Below are 18,715 nucleotides of genomic sequence, written 5' to 3' on the forward strand. Positions count from 1 at the left end.
TACTGGTCACTGAGCCCACATTTCCGGAGCGCATGCCAGCCCCAGGTTATTTCATGATTAAGAATCCCTCAAAAGCTTCAGTGTGGGTGGTGGAAGATAAGGTTCTGTCCTTACCCATGATCAAGGTGGCCTTGGACCTCTGGGTATGTGGGAGGCTTATGCTAAATCTCTTAATCACTCATTCATTCATTCAACAAACATTGATGGGGGGCGGAGGGGGGGTACTATTATGTGTCAGGCTCCAGGCTGGAGGCTGGAGACATAAAGATTCAAAAAAAAAATTCATAGTCTCTGACATTGTAGTTTAGGGATGATAGCCTCACCCAGTCCTACCAGGGAGGTAAAATTGTTCTCATTTGCAGATAGTATTTCCCTCCAGCCTGCACTTTGTTAGCAGGTTGTTGTAGCTGTAAAATGGGAACTCTCAAAGTGGCCATGAGGACTAAAGAGAATACTGGCAGTTTCTAGCTTGCAACCTAACTCACAGTAAGTGTTCGATACATCGTCGTTTGCCTCATGATAAAAGTAACCGAGCTATTTGCTAGATCCCCTAACACTCCCTATGTTTTCTTACTGCCATGGTTCCCCACAATGGTCCCTCTGCTTGGAAGGTGGCTTTCCCCTCCCTCTACTAAACCAACACGGCCCAAACCTACACCCACCTCTTCCAGGAAGCCTTCCATGAGTCCTGCTCCTCCCCCCTGAGCACCTCAGTTTCTGTGGGCTGAGGGCATGGGGGACAGACTGCCTCTGGTGTGGGAGCTGTGCCCGAGGTGTGCCCAGGCCTTATGATTCCTGCCGGCTGGTTAGTTCCTGAGCGGAACCTGAAGTCTTGCTTCTGGCATCCCCAGGTAACACAGAGTATTGCCCCCACCCCCCACCCTGTACCCAGGGCCCCTCTGGGGTCTGCAGGTGGAAGGCTGGTGCCCCCCGTGCTCTTCCATTCACCGGTGGCCCTGCTGATGGAGACCATGAGAGGCACGCAGCACTCTCAATTGTTAACTCTTGGCTTCCTTGGTAACTCCACCGTGCAAACAACATTAGCCACTCATTTGGTTATAGGCCGGGCCTTGCAGACTGTGGACCAGGGGATATGTGGACAGACTAGAAGGGTCCATCAGGGGGTGGGGGGTAGGGATGAAGGAACTGAGCAGAGGGCTGCAGTGTTGAGAGTGTCACTGGCTGGCCTCCCTGCCCCCACAACTCTGCCATGCTTGCCACTGACTCACTGTGTGACCCTGGACACACTGTCCCTTTCTCTGGGTCTCAGTTTCTCCATCTGCTAACTGCACTGCAGGGCTTCCTTCCAATGATTCTCAGCCCTGGCTGGGCATTAGTATCACCCGGGGAACCGCTAGAAAAAACATATGCCCTAGTCCTAATATGGGTCCATTATATTAGAACTTCTGGGGGGTTGAGGGGTGGGTTTTGGGTGGCAGTACTTTGGGTTTTTTTTTTTTTTTTTTGAGAGAGAGGGTACAAGTGCGCAAGGGGCAGAGAGAGAGAGGGAGAGAGACAAGCAGGGCTCACCCTAAAGCGATGCTTGTGCTCACCCAAAGCAGGGCTCGAGCTCACCCGATGTGGGAGTCAAACTCATGAACTGTGAGATCATGACCTGAGCCGAAGTCAGATACTTAACCGACTGAGCCACCCAGGCGCCCCAGGGTGGCAGGATTTTTTAAAAGTCTCCTAAGCTGATCCTAACACACAGCCAGAGTTGAGAACCACTACATTTGACTGAAGGCCTTTCAATGCCGACACTTTCTGTTCTAAGAAGCTAAAAATAGTGTGGAACAGAAAGCCCCTCTCCTGCAGAACAATGCTGCTTCCTTGTTGTGGGGCAAAAAGAAGGGTTTTCTTTAAAAAGCTCCTTCTTTATTTCAAATTTTATATTTGGATGATACGTAAAGAAAATAGGTCCTATTGGTGAAAATTGGGCTGCCAAAAAAAGTCCAGTCTGAAAATATTCGCTGGCTGTGGGCCTGGGAGCACGCACGAGACGGCCGGGAAACAGCTTCAATCAGAGCGATTCTGCCTCCTCCCTGGGACCGCAACCCCCAGGCGGGAGGACGAGTGATAGGGTCGCCAACATCCTGCTACGTGGGCTCTCCTCCCCTCCCCCCTCACCGTCCATTTGTCCTCAACTGGCTCTAGATCTGAATGGAAGGAGGTGTACGTGTTCTTTAAAGTTTGTCACAAACATACAGACTCAGTGTATGACTCTGAGGCAAAAAACAAAGGATGGATTTGACTCAACAAAAATAAAACATGAAAGCCTAACACAATCACTCCATTCATTCTAGGACCCCCTACCAAAATCCTAAACTCGGGGTAGGAAAGAACTCTGGCTGGTAGATAGGACCCTTGGAGTTAGTCTTGGCTCTCCTGTCGCCTCAGTGAGGAGCCCCCAGGAAGTCGTGGCCCCTTCATGGGTTTTGCTAAAGCCAGTAGGCTGGACGGGGAGATGTTCACGGCCTCCAACTCTTGTTTGGTGATTCTGCAATTGCTTTCAAGGGTCTTCCTCATTCCAAGCTGAAATCTGCCTCCTGAGACTTCCCTTCACGGGTCCTGGCTCTGCCTGGGTGGGGGGGGGGGGGGGGGGGGGCACACATCACATGGACCCCTGTTCCTGGTGGTTCTTCAGAGGTCAGAGCACGGTGATCACAGGCTTTGATTCTACTCTTCTCCAGGTGGCCAGCCATTCCTCAGGAAGTAATCCCTGGTCTGGTCACTGCCTGAGCGCAGGCCCTAGAGGGTCACCCTCCTGTCACCCAGTGAGGAGCAGAGCTGAGCCGCACCTCTCGGTAGCACTGAGCAGACAGACTCTGTGCTTCCTTGGTCCGAATCCTGCAAACATTCTTCTCTGTATTCACAAACAATATGCTGCTGCCACGTTTTTAACAAATTAATGTCAGTGACCTTTGGTTGGAAATTTTTAACAGGCCAGGTGGACACTGGTCAAATGGCCTGGGAATATAATAACCCTGCTAAGGGCAGATTTGTCTATGGACTTAGGTAAACTGGGCAGGACAAAAGCTAAGTAGCAGGGGATGCACAGGACACATACAAACACAACAGGTTATTTGCACCTAGAATATCTTTTTTCTTCTCTTCTTGGCTAGCTCCCACTGGCCCTTCAGAATTCATCTCAGGGGGCGCCTGGGTGGCGCAGTCGGTTAAGCGTCCGACTTCAGCCAGGTCACGATCTCGCGGTCCGTGAGTTCGAGCCCCGCGTCAGGCTCTGGGCTGATGGCTCGGAGCCTGGAGCCTGTTTCCGATTCTGTGTCTCCCTCTCTCTCTGCCCCTCCCCCGTTCATGCTCTGTCTCTCTCTGTCCCAAAAATAAATAAAAAAAAAAAAAAAAAAAAAAAAAAAAAAAAAAAAAGAATTCATCTCAGGTGCCACATCTCCCAGGTAGCCTTCCTGGAATCTGTCAGGTGGAGCCAATTGCCCCTCTTCTGAATGTCCTCACCACATGTCGTATGCACTTGAGGTTCTGTGTCTGTGCCCACTGGATCAGGAGCTCTCTGAGGGCATGGATGCATCTTACCCAGCTCGGCACCCCCCTAAATCCAGTCAGGACCTGGCATGAAGGTGCCAGGACATGATTTTTTAGAAACCTCAAAAGCCCAAACCATATGGGAGAAAAAGGAATTCATCCAAATCAAAATTAAGAACTTCTGTTCAACAAATACTTTATAGACAAGTGATTGAATTAGAGAAGATATCTACAAAGCCTAAAGGTAAAAGGAAACTGAGATTTAGAATATATAAGGATCTCTAGCAAGTTAATAAGGAAAAGACAGTTTTCTCAAAATAAAAGTGGTCATAATCAACAAATGGCCCATAAACACGGGAAGAAATGCCCAAACCTCATTAGTTAACAGAGAAATGATATTTAAAACCACAATATGATATTACTTTTTCCTTTAGATGGACAGAAAATGAGAGAGCCAGGGATTGGCAAGTACTTGTGGGAGGAGGGACACAGGAATCTCCATGCTGGTGGCAGTGGAGACGGGTGTGGGTATTGAAAGAGCCATTTGGCAGATCTTAGGCATGTTTAGTGTTCACCCACCTCCCCATCCAACAGTTCTGCTCCTGGACATTTGTCCTAAATAAATGCCCAGTTGGGTTCATAAGGGGATACTTGTTATTTATATAGGTAGGGAGCTGAAGGTGGCCTGGGTGTCTATCACTGGGAGAATGGATGGGTAAAGCATGAATGCACCCCATGGAATGATCAGTGAAAGTCATGGCTCAGATGTTCACATAGAAACATGGAAGCATCTCCAAAAAGAAAGTGCTGAGTGGGAGGAAAAAAAAAGAAAGAGAAAGAAACAGGAGAAGATATATAATCCAGTTGCATTGATATAAATCAAAATATATGCATTCAAGACATCAATCCACATTTTGTGAGGACATATCAACACAATATATGCATTAAAACACTCAGAGTGTTTGCCCTTTCCTGGGGGAGGCGGGAGTGCAGGATAAGAACAAATGCTAGAGATAAGGGCATAGACAAACAGAGAGGGGCTTTCCTGGACCAATGATAACAATGTCCCATGAAATGAGGAACATGAAATGTGTCCTAAGCGAGGAAGATCTTACTTTTCTCAAGAAATTCTGGGGGGGGGGGCAAATCTGGGGTTACAGTTGCCACGGACCTTCTCTGTGCCAGTCACCGAACTGTTCATAGCTTCACACCATCGAATTGTCACCATCACTCAAGGCAAAGAAAGTGATCTCCTTTAGTTTTACTATTTTAAACTGAATGCTGAAAATGATGGCTTAGAGAGATTAAGCCACAGCACCTAGCTAGTGATGAAGAGGCATAGACTTCGAACACTCATAGACTTTCTCCATATGAGGAGATGAGTTCCCCATCACCGGAGGCATTTAAGTAGAGGTAATGCTGCAAAAGAGAGTCAGGGCTCCCTTCAACATGGAGAGTCTATAGCTCAATGAAACACAAGGTCTGTTAATAATTCTGTCTTCCAGGCTACCTTTCTTGGGCTCTCTGAAAGGTAAGCCTGCATCACAAAGGCTGGGCAGTGTCAGAGTCAGGCTTCCAGCGTCAAGGAGCCCACATACACGTGTGTCTTTCCATTCCTGCTGACCCACAGCTCCGCACCGTATCCTGCAGGTTAGTGGACTATGTCTCCATCTTAATTATACCAAGGCGAGCGGCAGTCCAACCAACTGGCCTTTCCAGACCCACGGCTGGGTGGAGGGAGCTACGACACACTCCTTGATACTAAAAACCAGCCTCGAGCATCTCAAACAAGGGCCAGACTAGCTCTGAAAGTTTTCTAGTAGGTTCTGGGAAATCATCTTCCCACTTTTATCGTCCTGGCTCTCTGCCAGAGAAATCACGAAGCCCCTGGGAGGCAGGGACCGTACCTTATTCAACTTGGCTTCCCTCAGAGGACTTGGTAAAGCGCCTGGCAGGTGCTCAGGAAATGCGCACTGCATAGAACCATATCTCTTACCCCAAAGACCTAAAGGTAATTAATGGCTGCCAGCGGGGAGGACGAGCCCACATTTCACTAGGTACCTTCCAAATGACATTTATGCCATTGGCGTGATGCAAGACCCCAGCCCTTCAAATCAGGTGCCGAAACATAAAAGTCCAAAGTCTGAGCCCTTTATGTTGCACAGAAGCCGTGTGAAACTCGAGCACATCGTCATTTGCTGTGACTCTGACAAACAGGCCTAATGAAGGCAGGGCCGGCGAGTGGAGCACACAGATGCTCAGAGCTGCCGAAGAGCACAAACAAGGCTCTAATCATGGCTTCACTCGACTTCCTCCCCTGCTGCAAACTCCCAACCGTGTTTAGACTTCGGCAGGAACATGGATTCTTTCTTCTCTTGAGAGAAAAAAGAAGCCAATTCCCTGGCATTCATCCTCCTCTCCACGTGGTTTCATGAAAGTCAGCGACAGCGTGGGGGAGGGTGAGTGAATGTGGAACTGAAAGGAGTCCGGGCCTTGGCCCCCCACTCCACCCAAGGTGTGCGGCCAACAGGACGCTAACTCCTGCTCTGACCACAAGTGGCTCACTCAGGACAGCGCCCGAGGCAAGAGTAAGAGGGCATGGAATTTACTGGAGAGTGATCCTAGGGCAGCTTGAAGGGGTGTGGGGGAGATGAGACAGGGAAGGGAAAGGAGCCAGTAAAGGGGCATTAATGAGCAGGTTTCTGGGTGGGCAGCTGAGGCAAAATCCCACTGGCGACCCCCAGAGACAGAGCAGAACATACCTTGCAGTTTCCCCACCCAAGAGGGAAGGCTACTGAGAGGTTTATCCTCTGCTTCTCTCTCCTCCTTGGTGCAAGGCTGTCCCTGGAAGGGCTAACTCCCTGGACGTCTGGCCTTCTCCTTGCACAGGGTGAGGGGTTCAGGTGCCTTTAATGAGCTATTTCTTTGGAAATAATGGATGCTCAGGGAGTATGGATGTGTCACTGATGGCATCCACCATCTACACTCTACGATTGTCCTGTTGACAGTTAAAAGCTCTGGGAACCCTTGAAAACGAAGAAAATGGAGAGATCATTCGTAGGGATCTGAAGCCTCTCCTGGATTAAAAATGCCTCCGTCTCAAGGGAGGCCATGAATCTAACCCTGGCACGTTATTTTAGAACAGTTCTGTTTACCCAGCATTCCTAACTTTACAAAAGAGGTAGTTTCTCCAGGCTGATGCAACAATGGCCACCATCTTGAATTAGCTTTGGTTCCCTCTGCTGTCAAGGCTAACTGCTGTTTGTGAGACAAGTCGCTGCAAACCACAAGTAAATGAAGATGTTCTTAAATTTCCACAAGTCCTATCACCAGCTAATCCAGTGAGCATTACCAAGAGCTGGCCAGAAGCCAGGCACTGCGTCAGGAATGTGACTAGCTTCCCAGCTCTTGAGAATTTATAGAGCAAGATCTCATGTGGCCCTTTCCCCACTCCAACTGGGCAAGGGCTGGCATTAGTGCCATCCCATTTTCCAGAGGATTAAGTTAAGGCCTAGGGAGACGAAGTGACTTGCCCAGGGTTACACTGCTGCTAAGTTTCAGAGCCAGGACTTGAATCCAGGTCTTTTGCTCCCAGATTAATTCAATAAACTTGTACTGGAGGCCTACCAAATTCCAGGCATTTGTCCTACCAACTTTACAGCTTTGGAATCAGAAAGTGCAGGAGGACGGTTTATTGACTCCCCTTTTAGTCTTCTCTCCAAAGCTGCCTCCCATTTCCAACTCACTCGTGTTTTAGTTTTGCAAACACAGAGCCTCCTACAAAATGCTTCCTTTATGGTAGGTACAAGAGTCTGGAAGGCACCAGGAGCTCTGCACAAACAAGGAGCTGAAAGAGCATCTTGTGAGGTCTTCAGAGGAAGGGTGGGATGGGCCATCTTACAAGATCAGGTTAGTGGGCTTTGAGACAGCCTGAGTGTGAGTCTTGAAGCAGCCCCTGCAAAGAGAGGCCCCACTGCTGGGGCTGGCTGTCTGAGCCAAGCTCTGAAGTAAGCCCTGTTGTTCACTGTCCCCTCTAAATACAAGGCAGGAGTAAGGGAGAGAGAAGCAGACAGGGAGAGAGTCAGCGTGAAGGACACGGCAGAAAAAACATGGTGGTCCCATTTAGAAGCCTTTTTGAAAGGCCAGTGGAGATGTAAGAGTGGGTAATCCAGGATAAGGGGCAGGCCCATCCTATGGGCAAATCCTGGAAAGTCCTAGAAAACATTGTGTGGACCAGCCCAGGGAAGCATGGGGCCAGAGACTAGAAGGAATGACCTCACCATGGGATGGGTCTGCCCCAGCCAAGTCACTTCCCCTGTCCGGGCCTCAGTTTCCCAGATGATAACCAGGCACCCTTCAGGTGGTCAGCCTATTCAATAATGCAATGCCCCTCCATCCAGGCAGACAGTGCACCTCTGAGACCCTTTACATTTGGAAAATGAACTCTTGTGCTGACACGAACATGCCCCCAGCATTCTAGTGGCTCATTTCAGCCCCCAAATAACAGAATCCCTCTATCAACAGGATCTATGTTTTAAAAACATATAACAGGGGTGTTTGGGTGGCTCAGTCGGTTGAGCATCTGACTTTGGCTCAGGTCATGGTCTCGTGGTTCATGAGCTCGAGCCCCACATCAGGCTTGCTGCTGTCAGCCTGTCAGCGCAGAGTCCACTTCGGATCCTCTGTCACCCTTCTCTCTGCCTCTCCCCTGCTTGTGCTCTCCCAAAAATAAGTAAATACTTTTAAAAAACCCATACAGAATGCAAACTGGTGCAGCTGCTCTGGAAAACAGTGTGGAGGTTCCTTGAAAAATTAAAAATAGATCTACCCTATGACCCAGCAATAGCACTGCTAGGAATTTACCCAAGGGATGCAGGAGTACTGATGCATAGGGGCACTTGTACCCCAATGTTTATAGCAGTGCTTTCAACAATAGCCAAATTATGGAAAAAGCCTAAATGTCCATCAACTGATAAATGGATAAAGAAGATGTGGTTTATATATTCAACAGAATACTACTTGGCAATGAGAAAGAATGAAATCTGGCCATTTGCAGCAACGTGGATGGAACTGGGAGGTATTATGCTAAGTGAAATAAGTCAGTCAGAGAAGGACAGATATCATATGTTTTCACTCATATGTGGATCTTGAGAAACTTACCAGAAGACCATGGAGGAGGGGAAGGAGGAAAAGAATAGTTACAAACAGAGAGGGAGGCAAACCATAAGAGACTCTTAAATATAGAGAACAAACAGGGCTGTTGGGGGTGGGGGAGAGGGGAAAATGGGAGATGGGCATTGAGGAGGGCACTTGTTGGGATGAGCACTGGGTGTTGTATGGAAGCCAATTTGACAATAAATTATATGAGAAAAAACCTGTATAAACAGGAGTCTCTGCAGGCCCAGCTCTGATGTTCAATAAAAACTGGACACAGGGGCACCTGGGTGGCTCAGTCGGTTAAGCATCCAACTTTGGCTCAGGTCATGATCTCACAGTTTGTGGGTTCGAGCCCCACGTCGGGTTCTGTGTTGACAGCTCAGAGCCTGGAACCTCCTTCATATTTTGTGTCTCCCTCTCTCTCTTCCCCTCCTCTGCTCATGTTCTCTGTCTCTCAAAAATAAATAAAACATTAAACAAATTAAAAAAAAAAAACCGGACACAAATGTGAAGGGAAAACAGGCAGAGGTGTGCATGTGAGCACAAGGAGGGGGAGCTGAGGTCCACTCTCAGCTCTGCCACTAACTGGCTTGTGTCCCTGGGCAGAACAGCTCCCTCCCCTGAGCCTCAGTTTCCCATTTACACCATGAGGTAGTGGAGTGGGATCATCTCTAAGACCTTTCCCTGTCTGACATCCTACATATGGCTAAGTGTGGGGAAAAGCTATAAAGGGCAGGCAGATGGAAAGGCACCTGGGGGGGTTTCAACACACCAAGAAAATCTGGATTTGCCCCAGAAAAGTGTCATAATTTTTGACATAGTGCTAATCATAATTGCTACTACTTGCTGAGCAAGAAATACGTGCACATATTTCTATGTGTTATCTCATTGAGTTCTTCCCATATTCCAAGAAGGTAAATAGGATTATATTCCTATTTTACAGATGAGAACTCCACACAGGTGAAGTCACTTGCCTGATGTGCTATATGGACTTGAGCTAAGGTGGGTCAGACCCACCTCTGAACTTCTGTTTGCTCCTCTGCTTTCCTTACAAATGCCTAAAACTAGTCACTGGGGTTGGTGCCTTATCCTAACATATGAAAAAAAAAAAAAAGGCAATAAAATTGGCACGCACTTGTAGCTGTGATCAGCCAATCAATATTTTATAAAATATTCTCCCAGAATGATATAATTTGAGAACTGGAAATGTGACAAGAGAATTTAGTTACAATCACTCAAAAAAAGAAAAAAAAAGGAAGCATCTTTGCCAAGATGCTTACTTGGTTCAACCAATGAAGAAGCAAGACTAACAAATGGGAAAATAATTACATTTGCCGAAAATTACATCTTTTGTGCATGCCAGGGAGCTGACATGCGTTTCAATTACCTGCCATCAGAAGACGAATGGGTGAGTCTAGAAGATTGAATTACGGAGCCATAGTACCAAACACCTCTCCTCATTGATCTCAATCCGGTGGGATTTGTCTGAATGAACCTGAATAACTCGATTTCACTTTTTGCTTTCCCTTGGATGACTTTGGGATCTGACGCAGAAGGCACTGCTCTTGTTTCTGGATTTTCCAGAAACATCCAGATGCTAAAAAAAAACTGCGGTAAAGAACAGTGCATCTAGTGGTTTTGGCTAACAAACCTGCTGATGACTGACGGAGGTGTCTACCTGGAGGAAAGCCCAGTCCCACTCCCACAGATGCCCTGTACTCTCTGACAAGCCCCAACCCCTCTCGGGGCCTCCACTTCCACCTTACATGAGGAACGTGGTCTGGAAGGTTTCTGAACCCCTTCGAACACGGACAACAGAAAAATCCAAAAAATGACCTAGTTTCTTAAAAAAAATGACCTATAACAAGCACGTGGGGGATGATTATGGGTTAAAAGAGATATCAACCAGATGCAACGAGTGGACCTTGTGTGGATTCTCCCACACACTGTAAAGGCCTTTTGGAGAAAATCAGAGAATCCACATAGACTAGAAGTGTCTAAGATTCAACTAAGAATCATTGTCAGGGGTGCCTGGGTGACTCAGTCGGTTAAGTGTCTGATTCTTGATTTCAGCTCAGGTCATGATCTCACGGTTAGTGAGATCAAGCCGAGTCTGGCTGACAGTGTGGAACCTGTTTGGGATTCTCTCTCTTCTCTCTCTGCTCCTCCCCCTGCTCCTGTGCTCCCTCTCTTTCTCTCTCAAAATGGATAAACTTAAAAAAAAACTTTGTTACATGTTTTAGGTGGGCTAATAGTATCGTGGTTATGTTCTGAAAGGTCCTTATCTACTGGGAATGCATACTGCAGTATTTATAGATTGAAATGAGATAATGTCTGGGAGCTGTTTTAAACATTACAGAAAAAAAAAAGGGTGAGGTGGGTGAGTACAGATAAAGCAAGATTAGCAAAACGCAGATGATGGTTGAAGTCAGGTGATGGGTACACAGGGTTTATTATGCAATTCTCTCAAATTTAGGGTCTGTTTGAAAATTTCTATAATCAAAAAAACAATGCAAGCTTTCTCAGAATACTGGAGCGGGCTTGACCCCCACTCTCTATACTTTCACGAGCCTCTCAGAGTCATGTGGGAAGACTGAATAGCCTGAGAAGTCATGCAGTTGAGAAAAATATTCTAAATAAGTTGAAACTAATGTTTTCACAGAGAAGTGTTTTCTACTGACTCTACTCTCTCTTATCTGGAACATCATACTTTCATTTCTTTTGATGTATTTTATTGCAGAAACACAACATCCCCATATAAGAACTCATCAACTAGAAAGAATAAGCATCAAAAAGCCTACCTTGAAATTGAGTAAATTTAATGGTCCCCATCCTCTCCCCATTCCGGAACACAACTTGACCCTAAAAACAAAACAAACGAAAATAAAAGAGAAATGCCATATTAGCTCAGACACTATGGATCTCAGCTGAAATTCATAAATCGTACAATGTGACTATTAATATTGAAAAAAATAGGTTCCCGCTAGACTGCAGAGGCAAAATTAAACTAATTGTTTTAAAACCGGTTGTGACTTTATCTGGTTCATCTGAAGAGCACAAAATCAATAATGAAAACAACACACGTGAATTAAAGCTGAGATATGCATCATTGTTATTATCATGATTATCCATTAAACACCCATGTGTCCTGTTATCCTGGGACAAGGTCTTCCGGGGTGCTGGAAAGATGGAGGCGGAGATGAGGCCCTTGGAGCCTGGCCCCGACTCTGCGCCTGTGCCCTACCCATTAAGGCGACTCTGCTCAGACTGTTTGACGTGAGGACCAGAAGGGGGCTGGAGGTTGGTTCGTATTTCTTATTAAGGATAGAGAATGTTTTTGTAAGTTCTTCCTGAGGGGTGACATCAGCCCCAATTATAAATGGGCTATGGGGCAGCACAAAATTAAGCTTCTTGAGCCAGTGAGACCTGCCTTGTGTCACAGGCAGCTGAGCATCCCTCATTAGGGACCCCGGGGGCTACACACAGCATCATCTGCTGTATTTGCCTTGCTGGCTGATACCGGGCTTCCATATGCTGGGCTAAATAAATCGGGGACATGAAGAGCGGGTGGGGTCTCCCCTTGGCCAAGACCCATGACCCATCAAAATTCAGTAACCGTGCAGGAAATCGACACATTCTATCAATGAATCTTTTTGACAAGCTTGAGTGGAAAGGGGGATGATCCTCATTTTACAGACCAAGAAACTGAGACCAAGAGAGGTTATGCACTCTATATTAGGTTCACTGTAAGTGAGGCTGCTAGGAGTCAGATCCAAGTTTGATTTTAATGCCCATGCCATTTCACTACAGCATGTTGCTCCTATTCCAGAAATAAATTCTTTCCTATCTTTCCATTAACATGCAATTAGAAAAAGAAATTGTTTGAAAAATTTTTTTAATGTGTATTTATTTTTGACAGAGAGAGAGAGAGAGAGAGAGACAGAGCATGAGTGGGGGAGGGGCAGAGAGAGAGCGAGACACAGAATCCAAAGCAGGCTCCAGGCTCCGAGCTGTCAGCATAGAGCCTGACGCAGGGCTCAAACTCACAGACCTCGACATCATGACCTGAGCCGAAGTTGGACGCTCAACCGACTGAGCCACCCAGGCACCCCAGAAAAAGAAATTGTTTTAAAGAGACACTGCTTTACTCTCACTATGCTCTTGCTTCATCAAGTAATAGCACAGACAATACTTTGGTTTCCACTCAATTCTCGGGAGAAAGCACCAAAAAGGATCTTCCTTTGGTGGAAACCCAAAGTCTGAGGCCCTGCGGCTTTTGCAACAAAGAGAATCACTCAACCTGTTCTCAGAACGAGAAACACCTTCTAAGGCCACTTTGACACCTTTTTGAAATCCTGTAGACAGCTAAAAGTAGTATCATTTTGAAACTAATGCCAACTGAATTCCATATTCAGGTGATGGCAAGTAATTCCCTGAAGTGTGAAAACATTTCAGCGTAAGGTGAGACAGGAGCTGTGATTTTATTTCTAGGGATGATTGAAAAGCACAGAACATCTTCTGAAAGGATCACTTTTATGCAAATAGACCACTTTGCACAGCTGGAAAGATGCAGACCGTGTGGACAAGAGGACATTTCGTGTTTTGATAAAGGTGGAGATCTAACTTACCCATCTCCTGCCAAGCTTTGAAGAACTCCAAACACTTGTAGGTATAAAATGTGGACAAATTTTGCAGAATCTTTTTAAAAAAATTGTAGTTAAATTCTAGTTAGTTAACATACAGTGCAATATTGGTTTCAGGAGTAGAATTCAGTGATTCATCACTTACATACAACACTCAGTGCTCATCCCAACAAATGCCCTCCTTAATATCCATCCTCCATCTAGCCCATCCCCCACCCACCTCCCTCTATCAACCCGCTATCATTAAAAGTCTCTCATGGTTTCTCTCTCTCTCTTTTTCTTTTTCCCCCCTTCCCATATATTCAACTGTTTTGTTTCTTAAATTTCGGGGCGCCTGGGTGGCTTAGTCGGTTGAGTGTCCAACTTCTGCTCAGATCATGATCTCACATTTTGTGAGTTTGAGCCTGCATCGGGCTCTCTGCTGTCAGCACAGAGCCCACTTCGAATCCTCTGTCTCCCTCTCTCTGCCCTTCTTCCATTCGTGTGCTTGCTCTCTCTCTCAAAAATAAATAAACATAGGGGTGACTAGGTGGCTCAGTTGGTTAAGTGTCTGACTTCGGCTCAGGTCATGCTCTCACAGCTCGTGGGTTCGAGCTCCACGTCAGGCTCTGTGCTGACAGCTCAGAGCCTGGAGCCTGCTTCAGATTCTGTGTCTCCTCTGACCCTCCCCTGCTGGCGCTCTGTCTCTCTCTCTCTCTCAAAAATAAACAAATATTAAAAAAAATTTTAAAAATAAACAAAAAAAATTATTTAAAAATCCACATATGAGGGAAACCATAATGGTATTTGTCTTTTTCTGACAAATACCATGTCATATACACATATACATTTGTATATATACATGTATGCATACATACATACATACATACATACATACATATATATCTTCTTTATTCCTTTATCAGTCAATGGACATTGGGCTCTCTCCATAGTTTGGCTATTGTTGATAATGTTGCTATAAACATCAGGGTGCTTGTACCATTCAAATCTGTATTTCTGTATCCTTTGGGTAAATACCTAGTAGTGCCATTGCTGGATTGTATGGTAGCTCTATTTTTAACTTTTTGAGGAACCTGCATACTGTTCTCCAGAGTGGCTGCACCAGTTTGCATTCCCACCACCAGTGCAGGAGGGTTCCCCTTTCTCCATTCTCGCCAACTTGTTTTTCTTGTGTTGCTAATTTCAGCCATTCTGACAGGTGTGAGGTAGTATCTCATCATGGTTTTGATTTGTATTTCCCTGATGATGAGTGATGTTGAGCATCTTTTCATGTGTCTGTTAGCCATCTGGCTGTCTCTTTGGAAAAGTGTCTATTCATGTCTTCTGCTCATTTCTTAATGGATTATTTGTTTTTTGGGTGTTGAGTTTGATAAGTTCTTTATAGATTTTGGATACTAACCCTTTATCAGCTATGTCATTTGCTAGTATCTTCTCCCATTCCATTGGTTGTTTTTTAGTTTTGTTGATTGTTTCCTTCGCTGTGCAGAAGCTTTTTATCTTGATGAAGTCCCAATAGTTCATGTTCACTTTTGTTCTCTTTGCCTTCAGCCATGTGTCTAGTAAGAAGATGCTGTGGCTGAGATCAAAGAGGTTGCTGCCTGCTTTTTCCTCTAGGATTTTGATGGCTTCCTGTCTCACATTTAGGTCTTTCATCCATTTTGAATTTATTTTTGTGTATGGTGTAAGAAAGTGGTCCAGGTTCATTTTTCTGCATGTAGCCATTCAATTTTTCCAACACCATTTGTTGAAGAGACTGTCTTTTTTTCCATTGGATATTCTTTCTTGCTTTGTTGAAGACTAGTGGACCATATAGGAGTTGTGGGTCCATTTCTGGGTTTTCTATTCTGTTCCATTGATCCATGTGTCTGTTTTTGTGCCCGTACTATACTGTCTTGATGACTTACAGCTTTTAATATAGCTGCAGAATCTCTATTAGTTAAATGAAAAAGTATATACTGAAATGGTCTTCAAAACTTGGACAGAATGACACTCAATTGGAGTATGAGGTAGGGATGAGAACCTCCCTTTACTTTGTAAACAAAACTACTCCATCTTTGAAGTAAGAGCTGTCATATTTTAGTTTTTTTCACAACTATTTTTACTAACAGTAGCTCCTCCTTCTGTCTCAGGTAATGCAATGGAAGGAGGCCAGTGTCCAAGTATCACAAACCTGGACAGTGCCCCCTCGGGCAAATTCCTGAGCACGGAGCTATGGACCTAGCACAGCTCCTGACCTACAGCAGGTGCTCAGTAAATAGCAGTAGTAATTCTTATTGAAAGATGTTTAATAGCAGAGAGATTTAATAAAAAAGATTTAAAGTACCAGGAAGCTTTCCACCCCATAGGCAAGGATTTTCCATAGCATATGATTCCATCTGTCAAAGGGATAAACTGTTGGATCTGGGTCCAAGGTGTCCTCACCTCTCAGAAACATCAGCCCCCAAGTGACTGAGTCCTCCAACCACATGAGCCAATGGGTGTTGTAGAACACACAGATACATAACGGGCTATTTAGAGGGTCTGTGCAGAGAAGAAGCCAGGAAGCTCCATGAAGCCCCCTTCTGAGGAAGATGTGCCATCTGATTCTTTCCTGAAGGAGTTACCATGGCACATGTTGGGTCTGACCACTAAAGCCAGTTGTGTTACCCTGCCCATGGCTGACGGGGGCGGGGGGCACTATCCCAGCCAAGTCAATGTCAATAAGACACAAGGACACATGGACACAAGGAAGCCCACATACCAATCAGGTAATTTTCACGAAATTCTGCCCAATAGGTGTCTTTCCGCAAAAGTTTGCCTATTCTGGGCCAGGTTCTTAGCTTCTAGGTGCTGATTCCTATCCTTGGAGAGATTTATATTTGATTAGGAGAGACAAATAAAACAAGTTTGCCACTAAATGAACAAGATGACTTTAGTTAGTGAAGAGCGCCATGAAGAAAATAAGAGGGAGTGGCTGGGTGAGGGCAGAGGTCTATTGCACAATCAGGAAAGACCTCACTGAAGAGCTTCTAGAAGAGTTGAAGGCTGCAAGACAAGAGGGAGATGCTCCAGGGGAAGGGCAGAATCAGGGCGGGAACAGAAAGGGCCAGGGTGGGGGAGCACAGCGAGGGAGCGGGTAGGTAGGCAGGACCAGGTCACATCCGACCTGGAGGCCATGGGAGGCTCTGGAGGGGATTTTAAGCACAGGGAAGAGCCCCGGGTGTGGGGAGGCTGAGCAAAGCTGTACTGTGATCTGATGTAAGGGTTGAGCAGATCGATCTGGCAGCTGGATAGAGAATGGATGGTAGTATGGAAACAAGGACACAGAGAAACTTGGGCTCTGGCAGCCGGTCATCGCGGTGTGTGGTGACAGTGGCTCAGGCTAGCATGAGGACCCGATTCTCTCTCTTGCCAGCTCAGAGTGCACCACCAGGGTGGCTGGACACTGTGGCCTGAACACTAGTGGACTCCCACCTGCCTTCTGTCCGGGTCGACACTGTGGAGTACTGTCCTAGTGCCCCCTTGGGAAGAAGGCACTCATTTCCCCAGCTGTCAGGCATCTTGGCTGCTGCTGAGTTGCCCAGCACCCCAATGGAGCTGTGCCAATGGCAGTCATGCCCCCTCCCTGGGGGGCAGCCGACATCCAATGGTCAATGTGAAGGGACACAGTTCTACCCCCTTCATCAATTCTGGGCAACTGTGAAGGAGCATGGGATCCAGAAGCCCCCATGGGATGGCTGAGGTCATGGTTACAGCTGATCAATTTCAACTTGTCCCTTTGCCCAATCCTGCTTCACTTCCTCCCTCCCAGGTTTGGTTCCTGATCAACTTCTGTATGCAGATCTTTGTCTCAGAATCTGTTTCCTGGGCAACCCGACCTAAGACACCTGCCACCAAAGGTCATGGGGACTATGTCTTTCTTGCATCCTGAAGGAGCCTGCATGAGAAGACGGTGGGAACAGAGGCGATGGGTTCTGAGTAAAGCCCTTGCTTCAGCCTCACTGTGGCCTGGCATTTCAGCCAGGAGGCTGGGCTGGCTTTGCCTTTCTTAAAGCCCAGCTTGAGCAGGGATTTGTCTTGCTCTTCTCCCCACACACATATTCTTTATGTCTATATAAACGCCGTGACTCTCTTTAAGCTTTCGTCGTGTGTGATCCCAAGGCTATAACTGAGGATCATCACGTGCGCTTGAGACCAGTTCCTGTGACGTGCTGCATTCCAAAGCAACAGAATTGGGTAGCTCTGGCTGGCATGGTGGCCGAGTTCTGTCTGGTGGCTCACAGTCTATATCCTCCTCTGTGCTGCAGGGACCCAAAGTCCGAAACCACATTCCCCACCATCTCCTGCCAGCTGGTTTCCATTTAGGTTCTGCTAATGAGAGGCATTCACGAGAGATTAGAAAGTATGCATAAGGGAAAAGCTATATTTTTCCTGCTTTGGCTGTAGCAGCAGGAGTTCTGAGTGACTGCAGGTGTCTGTGGACCCCAGCATCCCTGAACTGGCAGCAGGGGGCAGGGGGGCTCTGAGCTGACTGCTCAGTGGCCAGTGGTGGGGTCCCCACAGTAGCAGAAACAGCAGCAGCAAGAGCCTCAGAGGCCAGTGTCCTTGGGTCCCCATTATTTTATTTGCATTCCTAATCTGCTCTGGGGTCATTCTTAAAACTCCTCAGAAGTTAGAATCCATTATCAATCAGCATGCAGTCTAGAAAATAGAAATCACTTTGTGCATTTCAGAGGCAGTGCTAATACCATATCCCTTCTGTTCCTGCAGCCCAAGGGGCTTAGTAGTTTCTGTAAATACTTATCTCCAGGGACAGCACCTTCCTGTTTTGCTCCTCCATCCTTTTCAACAAAGTTGTAACCGGTTCCCTGTATTAAATCTCCCTCTGAAATGCCTGAAGTGGTTTCTGTTTTCTTGACGGCATGCTGATTGATAATGGAGTCTAACTTCTGAGGAGTTCATAAAGAATGACCATAGAGCAGATTTGGAATGCAAATAAAATAATGGAAGTAAAGCCACCAAGTGGATCATTTACAAGGAATTTTTTTTTTCTTCCTGAAAGAGATGTTGCTAATGTCAAAGAAAACAGTCTGTTTCATAAAAGTCGATCCAAACAAACAGTTCAGGTTGAATCAGGAGCAATAAAGCTGCATTTCTTTGTTGGAGAAATCTTCAGAATGCACAGGATAACACATGGAAAAAACTTCCCTTTCAGCATTCACCAGACAAGAGCCAACACTGCCCCCAGTGTGACCCCGAAGAGTCACTGAGTGTTTCTGAGCATCAATTCTCCTATTTGAAAAATAGGAAGTGCGATACCTACTCGTCAGGATTGTTTGTGAGAATTAAGGAAGGTATTTATGAAAAAGGCATAACACAGGGCTGCTGCACATAAAGGGTAACTCATAATTCTTCCAGGGAATTGGAGTTAGCAGAAT

General features: G+C 46.2%; 1 protein-coding gene across 1 annotated transcript in view; it reads right to left on the bottom strand.

Annotated features, from left to right (window-relative positions):
- The window catches only part of GABBR2 (gamma-aminobutyric acid type B receptor subunit 2), a 235,915-nt gene that overhangs the window by 86,219 nt on the left and 130,981 nt on the right, over window positions 1-18,715 (bottom strand). Inside the window, exon 8 of the mRNA XM_042912093.1 lies at window positions 11,457-11,517. Coding sequence (XP_042768027.1) covers window positions 11,457-11,517 — 61 coding nt within the window. The remainder of the gene's footprint in view (window positions 1-11,456; window positions 11,518-18,715) is intronic.

This window comes from Panthera leo, chromosome D4 (assembly GCF_018350215.1).
Source record: "Panthera leo isolate Ple1 chromosome D4, P.leo_Ple1_pat1.1, whole genome shotgun sequence".
Classification (NCBI taxonomy): Eukaryota; Metazoa; Chordata; class Mammalia; order Carnivora; family Felidae; genus Panthera; species Panthera leo.